Source organism: Notechis scutatus, chromosome 16 (assembly GCF_049901735.1).
Source record: "Notechis scutatus isolate UNSWTSFEM ecotype Mainland chromosome 16, rNotScu1.2, whole genome shotgun sequence".
Lineage (NCBI taxonomy): Eukaryota > Metazoa > Chordata > Lepidosauria > Squamata > Elapidae > Notechis > Notechis scutatus.
The window spans coordinates 2932658-2949513 of NC_142024.1; the positions used below are offsets into that span (position 1 = coordinate 2932658).

Here is a 16856-nt window from a genome sequence, read left to right on the forward strand (position 1 = left end):
AATAAAATATAATATAAAATATAAAATAAAATAAAAATGCTGTTCTGTACAATTAAAAGAATACAATATAATATATATATGTACATATACCATAGTAAAGAGGTAGAAAAAGGCTGAGGTAATTTCAAGCCCCCCGCCCACTCCAAGAGGCCCCGCCCACCCGCGTACCCCGCGCCCTCAGCAGGCTCCTCCTCCTCCCGCGTACGCGCGTGCGCCTTTTCTTCCCGCCAGCGGAAGGAATGGCAGGGCTACCTGTGCGCGGCGGTGGGAAGCTGAGCCTGAAACGGCGGCGGGAGGACCGCGGGGGCGCCCTGGGGTGAGGCGGCGCCTGGGCGTGCGCGGGAGGGGAGGGGAGGGGGGGTATCTATATTTGATTTTATCTGTATTTTACTTTTGCATGTAACTCAAGGCAACCATCCAACCTGCTGCTCCTCCCTCCTTTTTCCCCCGAAACAAGAACCCTGCGAGATGGGCTGGGCTCCCTTCCTTCCTTCCTCCTTCCCTTCCTCCTTCCTTTATCTTTCTTTCTCGCGGTCTGTTTTCCTTTCACACACTTTCCATTTGTCTTTTCTCTTTCACTTGGATTCTCTCTCCACTTTTTCTTTCACTGTATCCCTTTCTCCTCGTTTCCTTTTCTTCCTTTCTCCTTCCTTCCTTCCCTTCTCTTTTACCATCCTTCCACTTCCAGCCTTTCTTCTTCCTCTCTTTCACCTTTCTCCCTTTCTCCCTTTCACTTTTTACTTTTTGGCTTTTTCTCCTTCCTTCCTTTCCTTTCTCTCCTTCCTTCCTTTCCCCCACCTCCTTCCTTTCCTTTTCCTTCCTCCCTCCTTCTCTTTTACGTTCCTTTTCTTTTTTTTTCACCCTTCTTCCTCTTACTTTCTTTCCTCCTCCTTTCCTTCTTCCTTCCCTCTTCCTTTCACCTTCTTCCTTTTCACCTTCTTCCTCTTACTTTCTTTCCTCCTTTCCTTCTTCCTTCCCTCTTCCTCCTCCTTCCTCCTTTTACTCTTCTTTTCACCCTTCTTCCTCTTACTTTCTTTCCTCCTCCTCCTCCTTCCTTCCCTCTTCCTCTTTCACCTTTCTTCCTCTCCCTCCCTCTTTCCTCTCTTTTTTGCATTCCTCTTCCTCCTTCCCTTCCTCCCTTCCTTCCCCTACCTGCTCTCACCACACACAACCCATGATCCAATCCTGCAAAAAAGCCATCATGGGAGAGGCAAGACTTTTAAGACTTGTGGAACTTTAAGACTTGTGGACTTCAACTCCCATAATATATTTAAATATATTTATAATATATTTAAAGTCACTCCAGCCCGTTCAGCTTCTCTGTGTTAGTGGTTTCTTGGATGCATCTATGCATTTTTTTGGGTAATAAAATGGGAGCTATTGACTTTTGCCAATATTTTTTTCAACATCCCAGCCTAATCCACATTCCTGAAGTTTTTTGGAAGTCTATCCAGATCTCAGACAAAAACTGGATTTATTTTTTTATAGCTGATTATTCTACTGTATACCTAATAATGCTTATTTGTTTCTTTATCTTGGCAGTTTGAAGATATGTGGATTTCAAGCTACCAAGTTCAAGAAACACAGATATATAAGTAATTCAATATTTTGGTTATGTTTGATTCTAGAATTCCTAGAAGAATTAAACTTCTTGTTGTACCCTTAGAATTCTACAAACAAGGAAAATATAGAACTCTTGTTTTACAAGCATTTTAAATTATAATCACTTTGTTCTGACAATGTGGAACTGTTAAAATTATACCCTTCTCTTCTGTAGGATATTTTCCACCAAAACTTCCTGGTTTGAAAATCAAGAGCTGAGCGATGCCGAAACTTCATGGATTTTATTGCTGAGGACTGTGGATCCACATCTGAATCGATCAAGTTTAGAAAAATTTGTCAGCTTCCCAGAATTTCATCCCAAGGTAGTAGAAGGCAGTAATTGACACCGTCTTCAAAGAGAATATTTATAAAGTTAAGTGTTCCGTTTGCTGAATGTGGTCATGTTTAAATTTCCAGGGAGTTAAAAGTTTATTTGTTGTTGAAAATTAAAATATCAAATGCTTTATCACAGGTAGACACAAGGAGGACAAGGGCAATAGGAAATAAATAAGTTTCAGACAATCTAGAGACAGAACTAAATAAGCCAACAGACATTGCCAAAGTCTTTACACATCTTGTTTGTTTGTTTGATTTTTAATGGGGCCCAGATCTTTACACATCAAAACAGTCGTAATCAAAGATTTCAAAATATTAGCTTTTAATTGCCTGCTTATTTCATTGATGGAGGTTGGCCAAGGACAAGAATATTTAACGTTCACTGTAAGCAAGGCTGGTCAAAATAGAGGAAGGAAATTTAAATTTGTGTTGTGATTCGCCGGCAGCAGGTGCAGACGGCAGCGGTCTCTGAGAATGAGGACTCGGATGAGGGGCCTGCGTGTGATGCAGGGATGGGGCCAGGAGTATCAGGGAGTGGAGTGCTGCCTTCAGAGCTTATGGAGGCTGGCAGCTGTGAGGAAGAGGACCCCGAGGAGCCTGTGCCCAGTGCGCACAGGGCTGCTCGAAGGAAAGAGCAGCTGCAGCAGCATGGGCGACTCGGGAGTAAGGCTGCAAGGTGACGGCTCCTCCCATAAGGGATAAAAGCCAGCCTTCGGGGTTGGCTTCTTTGCAGGAAGCAAAGAAGTTATTTCAACTCCAAGTTCTCATGGAAGTCCTGTCTGTTCTGGTTACTATTTGGAGATTTTTAGTTTGGAATATTTCTCTGCAGTTAATCTTGTATTCTTTTCGTAACCTTGAAATGGCTTGCTCTTACCTGGGACAATTAGTTTTAATGACCCTTGGCTGTGAATGAACAGAATTCACAGAGACGCATTTAAAAGGTTTGCTTTTATATATACTTTGTGTTTTATTTGATTTGAACGAGGCTTGGGTCAGAACAATTTGTATAGCCATTGCTGTTAAAAGCTGACCCTTTCTTTTCCGTTACAGAATTCTCAAATTGCAAATCCTCAGCCGTGTCTTGAAACATTTAATTGCGGGACGAAGACATTTGAATGGGTCCCACTTCCAGTTTATCACAGAGATTGGAAAGCCGCAGATTCAGGAAGACGTCAAAACTCCGCGCCCGAAAAAATCATCCCCGCAGGTGAAAATGACCCAGAGGAGGCACCCAAAGCCATTTCCTTGGTTCCTAAGCAAAAATCTCAAACAGCCAAAGGATACAAGGTTGGAGATACAAAGGGTGGCATAAAATATTCTATTTGTCTGGAAGATGAAGGATTTGAGATGCGTTAGGCCACTTACCAAGATCGTCCAGGCATACTTCACTGGCAAATGTTCTGAACTATCCCCCCAAAATTGAGTTTCAAAGCCCATTGGTGGCCAAAAGAATCAATGTGGCATATCCAACTCACATAATACTACGCAAGTTCATCTTTCAGTGATTTTAAGAAATAAATGGGAGCTAAGTGCATCATCAATAAATTTGGGGAAGGGATAAGAATAAAATTAACGCTAATTGACCACTACGTGTTAGAAAGCAAGGGATAAATAGAAAATCAGTAGTTTCCCCTGACAAAGGCTTCTAATATTAAAATGTCTTGGATTTTTTTAAAAAATAATTTCAGGAGCTTTTTATTAGCACCAAACACGGCTGTGTACCCACTCAGGTTCCCCCCCACCCCCATTTAAATGTGAAGGGCAAAGCTGTCCCCCCTCACATCAATGTGAATGAATCATCAACCAGATAAATAGAAAACCTGTGAAGAATTATTTTATAAGTAATCGGTTGGCATTAAGTGCCAGCTTTAAAAGCAGCGGGAGGAGTTGACTCATACGTTCCAATAATTTTTTTGCAAGGGAGTAAATCGAAACACTCAATTTTTAGAATGATAATGGGTAGGAATGAAGTAAAAAAAAATAATTAGGCAAAGTTTTATATCCAACAACAGATTCAGAAATTAGTCAACCCCATTTACCATGTAGCCCCATTAAAAAAATCCAACAAGATATTTTCTGTCTCAAACTAAAGGAAGAATGCGGTGGAAGAATTAGCAGTTACCTGGAAATATAATAGATTTGCGTATTAGGAGATAGTTACTTTATCTGTAGATCAAATTATCTCAATTGTTTCCAACTCATTCCAGGTGTTTTTTTTTTGCTAAAAACTTATTTGAAAACAAAGATGATATGTTAACCAAAGCATAATATAGAAAACAGATGAGTAGTGACATTTGGGGGATCTACAAAACCCTTAAGGATCCCTTAATGTTTCATTAGCTATTCTTTATAATTCTAACATTTTGTTAGAATTAACAAAATATAATTCTAACATTTTGATATAATTCGATATAATTCTAACATTTTGATCACATGACCATGGGAATGACACAAATGTGTGAAAAACCTCTCATTTTTCACTTTCAGTCCCTTTTTTCATTGCTGTAACTTTGAATGGTCACTAAACAATTATGAGTTGAGGATTACCTGTACAGTGAAATTTTGATGGGTACTTTATTACGTAGACCTGCAAAGGAAAGAAAAGTGGTTTTCTTTTTGTGAATATATTTGAATAACTTTGGAGGAATTGAGTTTATATCATCAGCTTGTTGGAATTAAAAGAAAAAGTGTCCCCCAAAAAAACCCACAATGTTAAAGTATAGTTTCACCGTAGGAAACTAAACACAACTGCACTAACAGCTCTAATTTCATGCAGATTGAATGAAACCACCTTTGCGCAGTTATAGAGAAATACAAATTCTTGTAAAGTAACTTAAGAGTTCGTCTTTGAACTCTGTTTTTATTATAATAGTTCTTCCCAGACAGTTTGACGAGATCAACTCTGTTTAAAGAGAGCAAATGCAACAAAAACATTTGGTGTGCAGAATGTATGGAACTGAAACATATTAATAAAACATGGTAATCCATCTGAAGAAAGTATATTATTTTTGCTGAATGAAAACAGTTGGAATATTTTCATTAAAGTCTTTAATAGATGTGCAAGAATATAAATGATCTTAGCTGTTTAACTGGTTAGGATACCATCTTTTGCACAAATAAAACTGGCCAAAGATCTCAACTAGTTAATTATACAAAACTACAAGAACATATTTACTGTTTTACAATCATTAAATTAGCTAGAGTGTTTTTCATTTACATTTCATTTACATACTAAGACAATGATATCGTTACCAGCTCCATTTGCAATATATTAAGGATTTTTTTTTTAAACCACACATTTAATTACATCCTTCATTTTTCTTTAATTTATAAAACAAGAACTTTATATAAAAAAATTTCCCCTTCATCATGGACAGAACATTATACATTGCACACGAGCAGCAACCGACTTGTAACCAGTAACTTATTTGGCAACACAGCAACATTGTAAAATGCCTTAAATTGTAAATAAATCAAGGACTTGGTTTTTTTTTTTTTTTTTTTTTTTTTTTGATGCCTGGGACCAAGTGCGTATCTAGTCCTGCTTTGATGTTTGGACAGTATACAAAGTTCGGAGCAAAAGTATTCTCGCGGTTTTTGCAAACCTTTTGCCCCAGAATCTGATGGCATCTGATTCAGTCACATGGCCTGCAAAAACCAGCTGCTCAGCTGTAAATTGAAGGGGAAGAGAAAGAGAGACAGCAGTGAGAGAAATACTGAATTTGTCACCGAGAAGGAAGAAAGGTAAAAAGTAGGATATTCGTTTTCAAGCTTCGCTTCAAAAGCAAAGTAGCTTGTTTGTTTAAATCCTGAGCACCGGCGGAAAAACAAAAATAGTTCTAGCTGGTTAGAACAGACTTAAGAATCTTGCTTGGGGGGGAACGGCCGAGTTTTAAGAAGTCAGCCTGGGAGTGCTGATGTTTTGTTACCGTGTATGTGCTTTCATTAGTGGCCAAGCTAAGAGGAGAATCCAAAAACGAAATTTAACCAATGGTTCTTGTCCAGATTTATCCCACCCTTTCCAATTTGGCCATCTTAACCCTAGCATCTATCTTATGGCTGCAGATGCAAGGGAAGTCTGTACAGCAACCAATGCCATGTTATATCCTGAGAAACCTAGACTGAGTCATTTGATATCTAACCAAGGCATGACATTAATGGGATTTTTTTTTCCTATCTGCCGTTATAATGGATGCCTCAGAGTCAATTTGATTTTTTCTTTTTTAAACCTTATTCTCCAAAACCACAATCGACCCAACGGTATTCAGAAAGGGTTACGGTATTAGATTAGCAATATGTACTAGTTCAATCTGAATTTTCTTTAAATTCCAAAAATTGACAAGCAGTTATCTCAATGAAACATCCCACAGTTCTCTGAAGAGGAAATAATGGACATTTTAATATCCAGGTTTTTTTTTTAATCTGTGGTCGCCTTTCCCATTCACTAAATTGCTGTTTTGAGTGGGTTTCATTTACCAAAACAATCTCTAGGAGAACTAAACATTTCAAAGCAATCATTTTTAAATAGGAGATGTGCTTTATCAGAAAAAATATGTATGTAGATGGATATCCTAGAATTCTTTTCTTTTTTCCTCAAAAATTTTAAGGCTAAGATCTATTATATTTCCATTGATCCTTCTGAATATTGCATTGATAAAAATATTATTCAAAAATCTAGTATACAACATAAATCATTGTAGGCACTGCTCAAGTATTTTCATAAATCCACCATGTGCAAATTTAAATTTTCTGATGAGATTTTGGTAGTATATATATATTTTTTTCTCCCACGTTCAGCATAATCCAGAATGTTTAGATGCTAAATTCTAATTTTTGGAATTGTTATTGCTAAGACTCTTGTCCACTCTGAGACCATGATTAATGTTAGATAGCAGCTGTTAGTTGTAGGTTCCATGTGTAAAATACTTTTTTTTGTTTTTCAATAACCAGAAACTTACAGAGTTCATCAAAGGTTCCAAAAATGGAATAATTTAATGTAGATTATCCATTTAGGCACTTAAATACTGTACCCAAATTTGTTAACATTGCTAATAAAACACAATTCCTTTCTATTTATTTAGCAAGTGTGCGTACATGTGTGCCTACACAGATGTGAATGTACACACACACATACAGACCCACGCACACACCAAGACATGTACAGTAGGATAGGTACCACTTGTGAGAAAAGGCATCTAAAATTAAGCTTCAACACCACAAGCAATTGTATTCTGGATGTTTGACTGTTTTATAGGAGGCTGTTGCATGGAAAGGTTTGTTCGAAGTAGTCTATTTTCAGCGTGATCTGGAATCTCTTCCCAAGGATGCAACCAACCATCATTATTGACCTCTTGTTGAAGCAGGCACGGAGTGCAGATTCCATGAAGCCAGCTCTGCCAATTCCCTTGGACTTAAAACAAAAAAAACAAAAAAGAGGAAGCCACCCACCCGAATCACGTTATCTTGATTTTTTTTTCTCGATGGCCATTTTATCATTTGGTCTCCATTCAAAACCTTATGGTGACCCTGTCCCAGCCTTGCATGCATATACTGTAGTTCAGGATTAAATGTCCAAGTGCATTCATTATTCTCTTTTTTTCTTTCTCCCTCCTCTGTGCCTCTTTCTCATACCGTTTCCTCGGTTGATAGCATCAATGGATTAATATATTCAAATCCTTCAAACTCCGACTGGTCTATTCTTTTTATTACATCTCTGGAGACAGAAAGGAGAAGAAGAATTAACGCTCGTCCTGTAATGTCTTATTGAAGGCCTGCAAGCTGAATGGACAAGCATGGTCAAAACGAACAGGGTGGAGAAAAAAACAACCCATGTTTTCTTTGCAATAACCAACGTTTGTGGATCTGCGTGCTTCAGTTTTCGGGGTCAAGCAGTGAGGCTGACGGGAAATACAGGGAGTCCTCAACTTACATCCACGACATTTTGTGGCTGAGACATTTTGTTAAGTGAGTTTTGCCCCATTTTACAACCTTTCTTGCTACAGTTGTTAAGGGAATCACTGCAGTTGTTAAGTTAGTCACACGGTGGGAAAATGTGACGACCCAAAGGGGCGTGGCACAAAGGCAATACAGTCAAATAATAAGTAAGGAGTCCCTTTATTAGCTTTCCTGCCAATTTTCCGGGGGGGGGGGGGGGCAGAGTCCTAACCAGAAGAACTGTTCCATTACAGAAGAGATGGCCTTGCATGACATGGTGGCTGTCCCTTCACTGAAAATGTTTAAGGTGGACAGCAATTCCTGCCTTGGGAAACGTTGGACTAGAACAGTGTTTCTCTAGCAACTTTAAGCTGCAAGGACCTCAACTCCCAGAATTCCTGGCTGGGGAATTGTGGGAGTTGAAGTCCGCGCCGTTTAAAGTTGCTATGGTCGAGAAACACTGCACACTGCATGGCCCCAAGGCTCTTTCCCCTTCTATGATTCGATGCTAAACGACGACACTTACTCATCATCTGGAGTTAACTGCACAGGTTCACTGGTGAACTGGGTATCAAAGTTATCCAAGCCGTAATCATCCGTGATCTGAGGCTGAAAGGGCGGGGTGGCCTGCTTCTTCTCCAGCTGAGTTGAGGGGAGGAGGGAAAAAGAGAGAGAAAGAGAGAGAAGAGATGATGTGTTGCTTAGAAGACACATACATTCACCCCCAGTTAGTTACCCATCGTGTAGTCAACAAAAGGCATTTCCAAGGCCACGGTTGGGCGTTTTTCTAAGTTTGTCCTTGTCTTCTGTGGACCCTTTCTGACCAAGGTGGAGGATGAGCCAGAAACAGGCTGTGTCTCTATACCCAAGTCTTCACATCTTTAATGTTGTGGTTCGCCTGCAGACGGCAGTGGAATCGGACAGTGGGGAAGAACGGGGACCAGTCTGGGAATCTGGGGAGGACTCGGACGAGGGTCCTGCATCCGATGCAGAGGTAGGGCCAGGACCATCTGGGAGTGGGGTGCTGATTCCGGAGCCTTTGTAGTCTGGCAGCAGCGAGGCAGAGAAACAAGGGGAGCCTGTTCCCAGTGTGCATATGCGCAGAGCTGCTAGAAGGCGACAGCAGCTAAGACAAAAGGGGCAACTTGGGAGTAAGGCTTGGAGGTGATTGGCCCTCCCATAAGATATAAAGGAAGTGCAAAGGGACAGGAAACTTTGCAGGAAGCAACGTTTGGATTCAACCTTGAAGCTCTGTGTGGACTTTATACTTCGGTTGGGTTTTTACAGTTAATTTGGCACTTTAGTTGTTGGCAGCAATTCAAAGGAGAGAAAGGTGAGTGCTTATCTTGAGAGACTGTTTGAGACTCATTACAGGCCGGGAATGAACATTATTCCCAGCGTTGAAATAAAACAAGAGTTGTTTGGACTAAGCATGTGCTTAATTACGGTCTCGGGAAGCCTGGGTCAGAACATTTAGGGCTGCATCTATGAAGTCAATACCTAGGAAAATGTACGCGAATCCATCGTGTATTCTTAAGGAGCATTGAAACTGGTTTGTGCAGACTTGGAATGAAGGCTGAGAGTCTGCCAATGCCAGTGTGTAATTTGAGTAAGCGACAAGGCCTTCGTGACAGTTTGTCATTTAGCACCTGCTGACTCTGTCTGTCTCCAAGGGGGTGGGGGCAGTGGCTGTCCTGTTTTACCCTTGAAATAGAGAGTGCCAGATTCAGGGTCATCTAAGCTGAGTGAGGATCTGTAACCATGGATTTCTTCTAACCCTATCTAGACACATGACATTGGCTCCTTGTTGACCTCCTCCTGTCAAAACTGGCTTTGAAAGAGGACAGGGGAATTTGGATCCTCCTTGAACTCAACACAAGCAAATGCATCAAGTCAGGAACAAATAACTTAACAATGGCTTGAGGTCACAATCTTGGGTGGCTTCCGGACATCAGCCAACAAAACAGAAGCACACAATAATTCTGATTTCTGCACCGACTTAGATCTTGTTGACAAGTTCTCCAGTTGTCTTAGAACATGGGTCTCCGAACTTGGCAACTTTAACATTGGTGGACTTCAACTCCCAGAATTCCCTGGCCAGCATGGTTGTTTTAAGGAATTCTGGGAGTTGGAAGTTCCCACATCTTAAAGTTGCCAAGTTTGGAGATCCTTGTCTTAGAAGGTCAGGTGCCATCCCAAAGCAGATTTGAGGGGAGTGTGGAGGGACAGGGAATAAGGGGATGTGAAACTCCCTCAAAAAGGAAGTAGAAGTAGATTTGCCTCCTGTGGGAGCTGGTTGTATGGATATGCAAAAATTTAGGTTGGTTTGTTGCGGGTCTAATTGAGCAACCATAATGATAAAACCAAATGGGCCACTCCATGTTATGGTGTATTGTATTATGGTTTGTTAGAAATGGCCACTGTAAGCCTGATATAGAATGATGTTTGAACCAAGTTATAGTTCCTCACTCATTCTGCTAGGTCTCCAGTGATGCTAATAGTTACATTATCTCTTGCTTCTTGTTGTTCTCACACGAACGATGTAAACCATCTTCACGGCAGCATCAGAGGTGATGGTATTATGATACATGTGACATCACTTGCCTCTCCCATTAAGTGACACGCAAAATAATGGCTCAGATACACAGGCACGGGTACAAGGAGGGGGGGAAAAAAGCTAAATGCTTTACCAGATCCCAGTCTATGCTGCGAAAAAATGTGTGTGACTTGATTTCAGAAAATCCCGTTTGGGGTTGGCATCCGAGCCTCTCTTTGGGATCCTAGGAGGAAGAATGAAATTAATTTTCCCACGACTAGAAAACGACAGGTTTGTGAGGCCAAAGGCTGAAGACAAGTTTCTTTAAAAATAAATTTGCCTTTATCAAACAAATCATTATGTTCATCTAGCAATTCTGTCTCCCTATTTTTTTTCACTTTACAAGGTACAGAACAAAATACAGAAGAATTATCTTAGTGTATTTTGCCCTGGTTCACACATTGTTCAAGGTTTAATGAATAAACCACAGGGTTAACAGAAGGCACCGAGTCAAAAAGTGCTTTTGTGGGGGGGAAAAAAAGACAAAATATTGTAGACCTACCTTATTTAAAAATCCTTTCAAAACATGAGAGGCCTTAACAGAAAGGAATCTTGGAATTCGGATTGGTTTTTCAAGGATAACTGTTAAAAAAAGTTTTGGAAAGAGAAAACATTATATTCCCCAATATATCGGTATAGTAATTATTTTAAGTCTGTGTTAAAATACAACACAATTTCCTCTCCACCCCTGTTTAACAGACTATTAAATAGAACGTTTCGCCTGTTATATTGAGGTTATTGCAAATGACATTGTTTATGTCAATTGTGTAATTACTCAAATTTTGGAAATTGACACAGATCACATAAATTCAGATTTAATGGATAGTGAGATATTACTGTATATTAACATTTATATTAACATAGATCACGTAGATGAATTAATTGATAAATCTGTATCCAAGGAGGCAGGGCTGTCATTGGTGAAGAGAACTTATCCAGATTAAATAAGGAAAAGACATTAGTAAACCACAGGGGTTTTTTATATTAAAATTGGGTTAATAAAAGGGGGCTAACCTATTCTCAAAGCACCTGAGAGTGGGACAAGAAGTAACAGATGCAAACTTATCAAGGAGAGATCCAACCTAGAACTAAGCAGAAATTTCCTGACAGTGAGAACAATTAATCATTAGTAGTTGTGGGTGCTCCAACGCGGAGGTTTTTAAGAAGAGATTGGAGATCCATTTGGTCCAGAATAATATAGCGTCTCCTACTTGAACAGGTAGAATTTCAACAGGAGGTGCTTCCTAGAATATAGACATTTGAACCTTTTGATAAATCTTTCAGGAGTTTGTCAGCTGAATGTCTTTCAAGCACTTCAGTAGGAGGCTCCCTTTGAAGTCTATGCAGAATCCAAAAACTAAACCATAACCAGATACCTCTCTTAATTAATGGGACTATGTCTATATTAGCCTGTTAACTGTAGGATGCTAATCTGCCAGTCTCGTTACATAAAAAAATACCTTGGAAGAGGTAATCTTCAGTGTTCATATCTGGATTGTCGGTAATAATATCAAAAGGAGATCTTCCAGCCATCATTTCAAACATGAGGACACCAAGGGCCCACCAATCCACACTGAATCCTGTAAAAAACATGTTAGAAAAACGTGTTTTCAATAAAAGATTTCAGGTTATGGAGCTGACTGTTACTGCTTTAATATACAGAACAGCACTTAAGGATTAGACAGTCATTGATTGAGGTAGGTGGCTATAGGAAAGAGAGGGAGAGAAAGAGGCAGAGGGAGGGAGGGAATGTAGGAAGGAAGGAAGGAAGAAAAGAAAAAGAAAAAGGAAGGAAGAAAAGAAAGAAAAGAGAAAAGAAAAGAAAGAAAGAAAGAAAGAAAGAAAGAAAGAAAGAAAGAAAGAAAGAAAGAAAGAAGAGACTCTTCAGAGAAGATTTTAGTGGTGTACAAGGTGTGTGTGTGTGTGTGTGTGTGTGTGTGTGTAATGGAGAACATAAAAACAACCAGAACAAAAAAAATTAATTCAGATGTCCTGCGTTGTCCCTTTGTAACAGTGCCATTAACGATTGCTTCAAAGCAACAGGATAAATTTAAGAATTTATTTTGGAATCGTTTAAAAATTCAAATCCAATGGCAGGTGGCCCGTTTTGGATGCAGGTAAGTGCAGGGCCCGTGTAGAGGCTCTGGGAGGTCGAAAAACGGCCCTCCCAGAAGTTCTGGGTAGGCCACGCCCACCCAGCAACCAGGCAGAGAACCGGTTGTTGGTATTTTTGAACCCCACACTCCATCACACAAAGAGCGGAGGCAGGCCACTTTCTCCATCCTCCTCCATTTTGAACACCGCTCCACTCTTTTCTTCTCCAGAACATCATAAGGAACCCAGAGATGCTTCCGTTGAGTCCGACCTCTGCGTAGGCGTAAAGACACTCAACACAAACAGCGCATCTGTGATCACTCCGGATGAGAAGACTTTACACTTTGTGGTCTCTACATCATTACATGCTCTACATAGCAACTCACCGTATTCTTCTCCTCGGAGAATCTCCGGAGCGATGTAATTTGGCGTTCCGCAGAAAGTGCTCGTCGTGTCGCCGGGGCCCAATCCTTCCTGCAAAAATGAAACGATTGTAGGAGAAAAAATGGTTTCGGAGGAGTCCCCCTTCAGACCAAGAGGGGGACACCCCCAAACAAAGTGATGATCTGGGGCGTGGCACAAAATCAACCAAGTCACAAAAGTAGGTAAAGTCCCTTTAATTCCTCCAACTTGGCCCCCAATGTCCAGTTATCATCAGCTCGAGAAAAATCTCTCCCAAGAACAGTTTTTAAAGGGAAGAAATTCCATCCGAACCAAAAGTACATATAGATTATAAATAATAAACCACAAGCTGCAGCAATTAACGAGACAGGGCAGGATGAGGAATTGCAGACTTCAAAAGATAACGAAACACACACAGTTGGGAGGACACCAGAACCCAGATACGACTTGACAAACAAAGATAATTCACGCTTTGCTTCCAGCAAAGTGTAGAGGCTCTGGGAGGTCAAACACCCTTTTTAAATCCTGTTTTCCCAGCTGCAGCTAATGAAGGGAATCAGGGCCCTTTTCTCTCCCGTAAGCCACTTCGCTCCCTTCTCCGTTCCTCCCTGCGTGCCCTAGGATGAAGAGAGTGTGGGCCTGGGTCTTCCTCTGAATGCCTAGCCGGACTGTGCCTTTCCCCAGTTTCCTCCACAGCCAACGGAGCCACACTCCCATTCCCTGTCAGCTGCTCAATCTCCCCCTCGGAATCAGATTCCAACAGGGGCATGACACAAAGCTTGCCAAAATCTACCCTTTCAGGGTTTCGAAATATGCCCCTTGTGCCTTCAGATCACCTTAGGCAAGCTTCATTACGGTCATAAGCCGAGGACTATCTGTAGAGTAAAAATACATCTCTCCTGGCCTCTGGCTGCCCAACCCAAGATCCCTTCTAAGACCAGAGTGAAAAAAATATCTTGAGTGATGGGAAAGGCTCTTTGGATCTTCAGCAAAGGAAGAAACATGTCTTCAGCCTTGGCCAACTGCACCATCAGGCTCCAATTCTTAGGGAGACTGATCCAAGGATTCGATTTACCTTACACATGCCGTAATCTGTTAGCTTGATGTGGCCCTCTGTATCCAAGAGAACGTTATCCAGTTTTAAATCTCTGTAGATGATGCCTCTCTCGTGGAGGAAGTTGAGAGCAATGCAGATTTCAGCAGCATAAAACCTGAAGGGAAAATGTAATTTCACTCCTTTGGCAGCAGGGCAATTTAACAGTGGCTATTCATTTCATTTATTTATAAGCTTTCAATGCTGCCACATATAACCCGTTTCCTCTGGAAGGCATGTGTACTTCACCTCTTCTAGTGATGGAGTTCAATCACCAGTCATTTTCAGTGTGCAAAGATGTCTGCCTGCCTGCACCGAGTTTATTGCTTTTATATGGTTTTTTTCAAGCAGACAAAGATAGAACGGCAACAGCTTTCTATTGGTGATTCTCCTCACCAATCCTTAAGAATATACAAGTAAGGAAGAAGTGAGATCATGTACAAGCCAGGGACAGTAGCAGGTGAGATCATTGAGGCCCATGTAGGTGTTGAGGCACAGCAGTGTGCTGCGTGCGCCCTCTACAGGATCTACATCTCTACTACATTCTAGTCCAGCTACACTGCAGAAGTTCTTCAAGGACAGTGGTACCTTGGTGCACATTGTTTGATTAGTTCTGGGAGGCACGATAGTACCAAAGTGATGAGTACCAAACAAAATTTGTCTCATAAGGTACAATGTAGTGAGTCACAAGGCAGCCGACAGCAGCAAGTTCTAGCTTGTGTGTTGAGTACCAAACAATGAGTATTGGTGCAAAATGTTTGCATCAAAATGTGTTGAGTACCAAATTCGATGAGTTTCAAAGCAGTTGAGCACCTAGGTACCACTGTACAGCGAACCTGCCTCATTTCTTTAGTGTGAGATAGTATGTCTGGATAATAGCTAGCTCTCACTTTAAAACACAACCTGGTAATCTCTTGGTATCTTCTTATGCACAGCTTATAGGCTAAGAAACTTCTTCAGATGTCCTCACAGCAATAACTTGGCTGTATTTAAAACAAATAGAGGTCAACATGCCGCAGCAAGGAATTGCATCAGTAGCAAGAGGACAAAGGACTGCAATCTTTCCTCTTGCAATTGAGAGATTAGCGAGACAAAAAACCTAAGGAAATTGTAAATTGTTTTGGCTGGCATTCACACACTTTTAGTAGAGCTGGAGAGAGAGAGGGAGGGAGAGAGGGAAGGAGGAAGGAAGGAAGAGAAAGAAAGAAAGAAAGAAAGAAAGAAAGAAAGAAAGAAAGAAAGAAAGAAGAAAGAAAGAAAGAAAGAAAGAAAGAAAGAAAGAAAGAAAGAAAGAAAGAAAGAAAGAAAGAAAGAAAGAAAGAAAGAAAGAAAGAAAAAAGAAAGAAAGAAAGAAAAGAAAAGAAAGATCACACTACCTTGCGTGTTCCTCTGGAAGCTTCCTTTGCCGTTGCATATGAAACATGAGGTCTCCCCCATTCACATATTCTATAACAAGAAACAACCTGAAAATAGAACACACAACTTCTGTTAGTCAGCAGACTGTCTGTAGAGAGGGGGTGGGAGGGAACAGACAAAATATTGTGTCGCTGCTAACGTGCTGCAAACACCACCCTTGTTGTGTGTACGTCCTAATGAATCTTGTGTGTACTTCATAATGTTTCACTTCTCATCCAAGGAGCTTCTTCAGTTCTGACTGAAGTTTTGAAGGACTGGTCCATTCCCCACCATTCAGTCAGAACTGAAGAAGCTTCTTGGACAAGAAGCAAAACCTCTTCAAGGAAAAACCAAGAAAGTCCAGTTGCCTCTTGAAAAAGCATTGTCTTTGATTATCTGTTCTCTCCTTCTCAATTTGAATCTTTGTCAATGGTCATTAGAAAGACGGAGATTTCCCCCAAGTTATATTACTTTTGAAAGTATTTTGCAGCATGAAATGTTGTGACATCAGACCCTGCCCCAAAGACCAAACCCAGTTGTAAAGGATGCTTGCTGAAACTTCAGAAATTAAAAATAACAATCCAGTAACCAGGTACCTTTTAACTCAGACCAGTCTCAAGGCTATTTACAAATTAGCTATTTAGGGAAGGGTTTTCTAAGCCTCAGGATCTATACAATGTGAGATAACTAAGGATATTCCTTTTTTTTTTTTTTTTAACTAACAAGAAATAGTTCCTTTGAATGTTTTGAGTACGTGGTTTAAAAAAAAACAACCCTGAAGTTTTCAGCTAGTGCAGGCAAGGGGGGAAAACCCATTAGAGAGAGAGAGAGAGAGAGAAAAGCAGCAGCTCAAATTTACTACACTCCTAAAAGAGCCAAAATTGTTTCTCCCTCTAGATGATGCTACCCTGATGTAATAGAAGTCCCCATTAATAAATAAACATTCTCACACGGCATGCCAATGAAGCCTCTAAAAGAGAAATAACTAAGAGCCTTTTAATTGTCGGCATTGCTAGCCACTTTGGTGATTTGTTAAATGTGCACAATGGGTCTTTAAAGCCTTTGTTTTGGGATCAACAGATCAATCAAGTTACTGCTAGCCTCCCTTGGGCTAAAAGGAGAAATGCTAAATGCAGTTCCAAATGGTCCTCCTTCTCTTTCTAAACAGGTTGGGGCTGTTGATCCATCACTGGCTTCTGGGGACAAAGCAGAACTGGCTTCATGGAGAGAGAGAGAGAGAGAGAGAGAGATAGTCCTTCTGGCTACTTCTAGGGTGTCCTTGCTCCTTAATTGGGAGGTCTAGTTGACCTTGACTGATTATCACCAAAAAAAAGGAGGGTCAGACAGGGTTAGTGCTTGGAATGGAAGACCACCAAAAACTAAGCCTAACCTGAAGGGGACTAT

General features: G+C 40.6%; 2 protein-coding genes across 7 annotated transcripts in view; one reads left to right on the forward strand and one right to left on the reverse strand.

Moving 5' to 3' along the window:
- Positions 1 to 200: 200 nt before the first annotated feature.
- LOC148129386 (uncharacterized) lies at positions 201 to 3488 on the forward strand. Its single transcript, XM_087944586.1, has 3 exons — positions 201 to 316; positions 1778 to 1925; positions 2989 to 3488. Exons 1-3 carry the CDS (start codon positions 240 to 242, stop codon positions 3292 to 3294), a joined length of 531 nt encoding a protein of 176 aa, XP_087800712.1. The 5' UTR covers positions 201 to 239; the 3' UTR covers positions 3295 to 3488.
- Positions 3489 to 4969: 1481 nt separating this feature from the next.
- Positions 4970 to 16856, reverse strand: part of PRKCZ (protein kinase C zeta) — a 53983-nt gene continuing 42096 nt past the window's right edge. For all 6 annotated transcript variants that reach the window (XM_026681601.2, XM_087944582.1, XM_026681602.2 and 3 more), the window contains 8 exons: positions 15434 to 15520; positions 14040 to 14175; positions 12949 to 13036; positions 11929 to 12048; positions 10971 to 11050; positions 10563 to 10652; positions 8399 to 8514; positions 4970 to 7651 (listed from right to left, as the gene is read on the reverse strand). In XM_026681601.2, the coding sequence (XP_026537386.1) occupies positions 7564 to 7651; positions 8399 to 8514; positions 10563 to 10652; positions 10971 to 11050; positions 11929 to 12048; positions 12949 to 13036; positions 14040 to 14175; positions 15434 to 15520 (805 nt within the window). In that variant the 3' untranslated portion in view covers positions 4970 to 7563. The remainder of the gene's footprint in view (positions 7652 to 8398; positions 8515 to 10562; positions 10653 to 10970; positions 11051 to 11928; positions 12049 to 12948; positions 13037 to 14039; positions 14176 to 15433; positions 15521 to 16856) is intronic.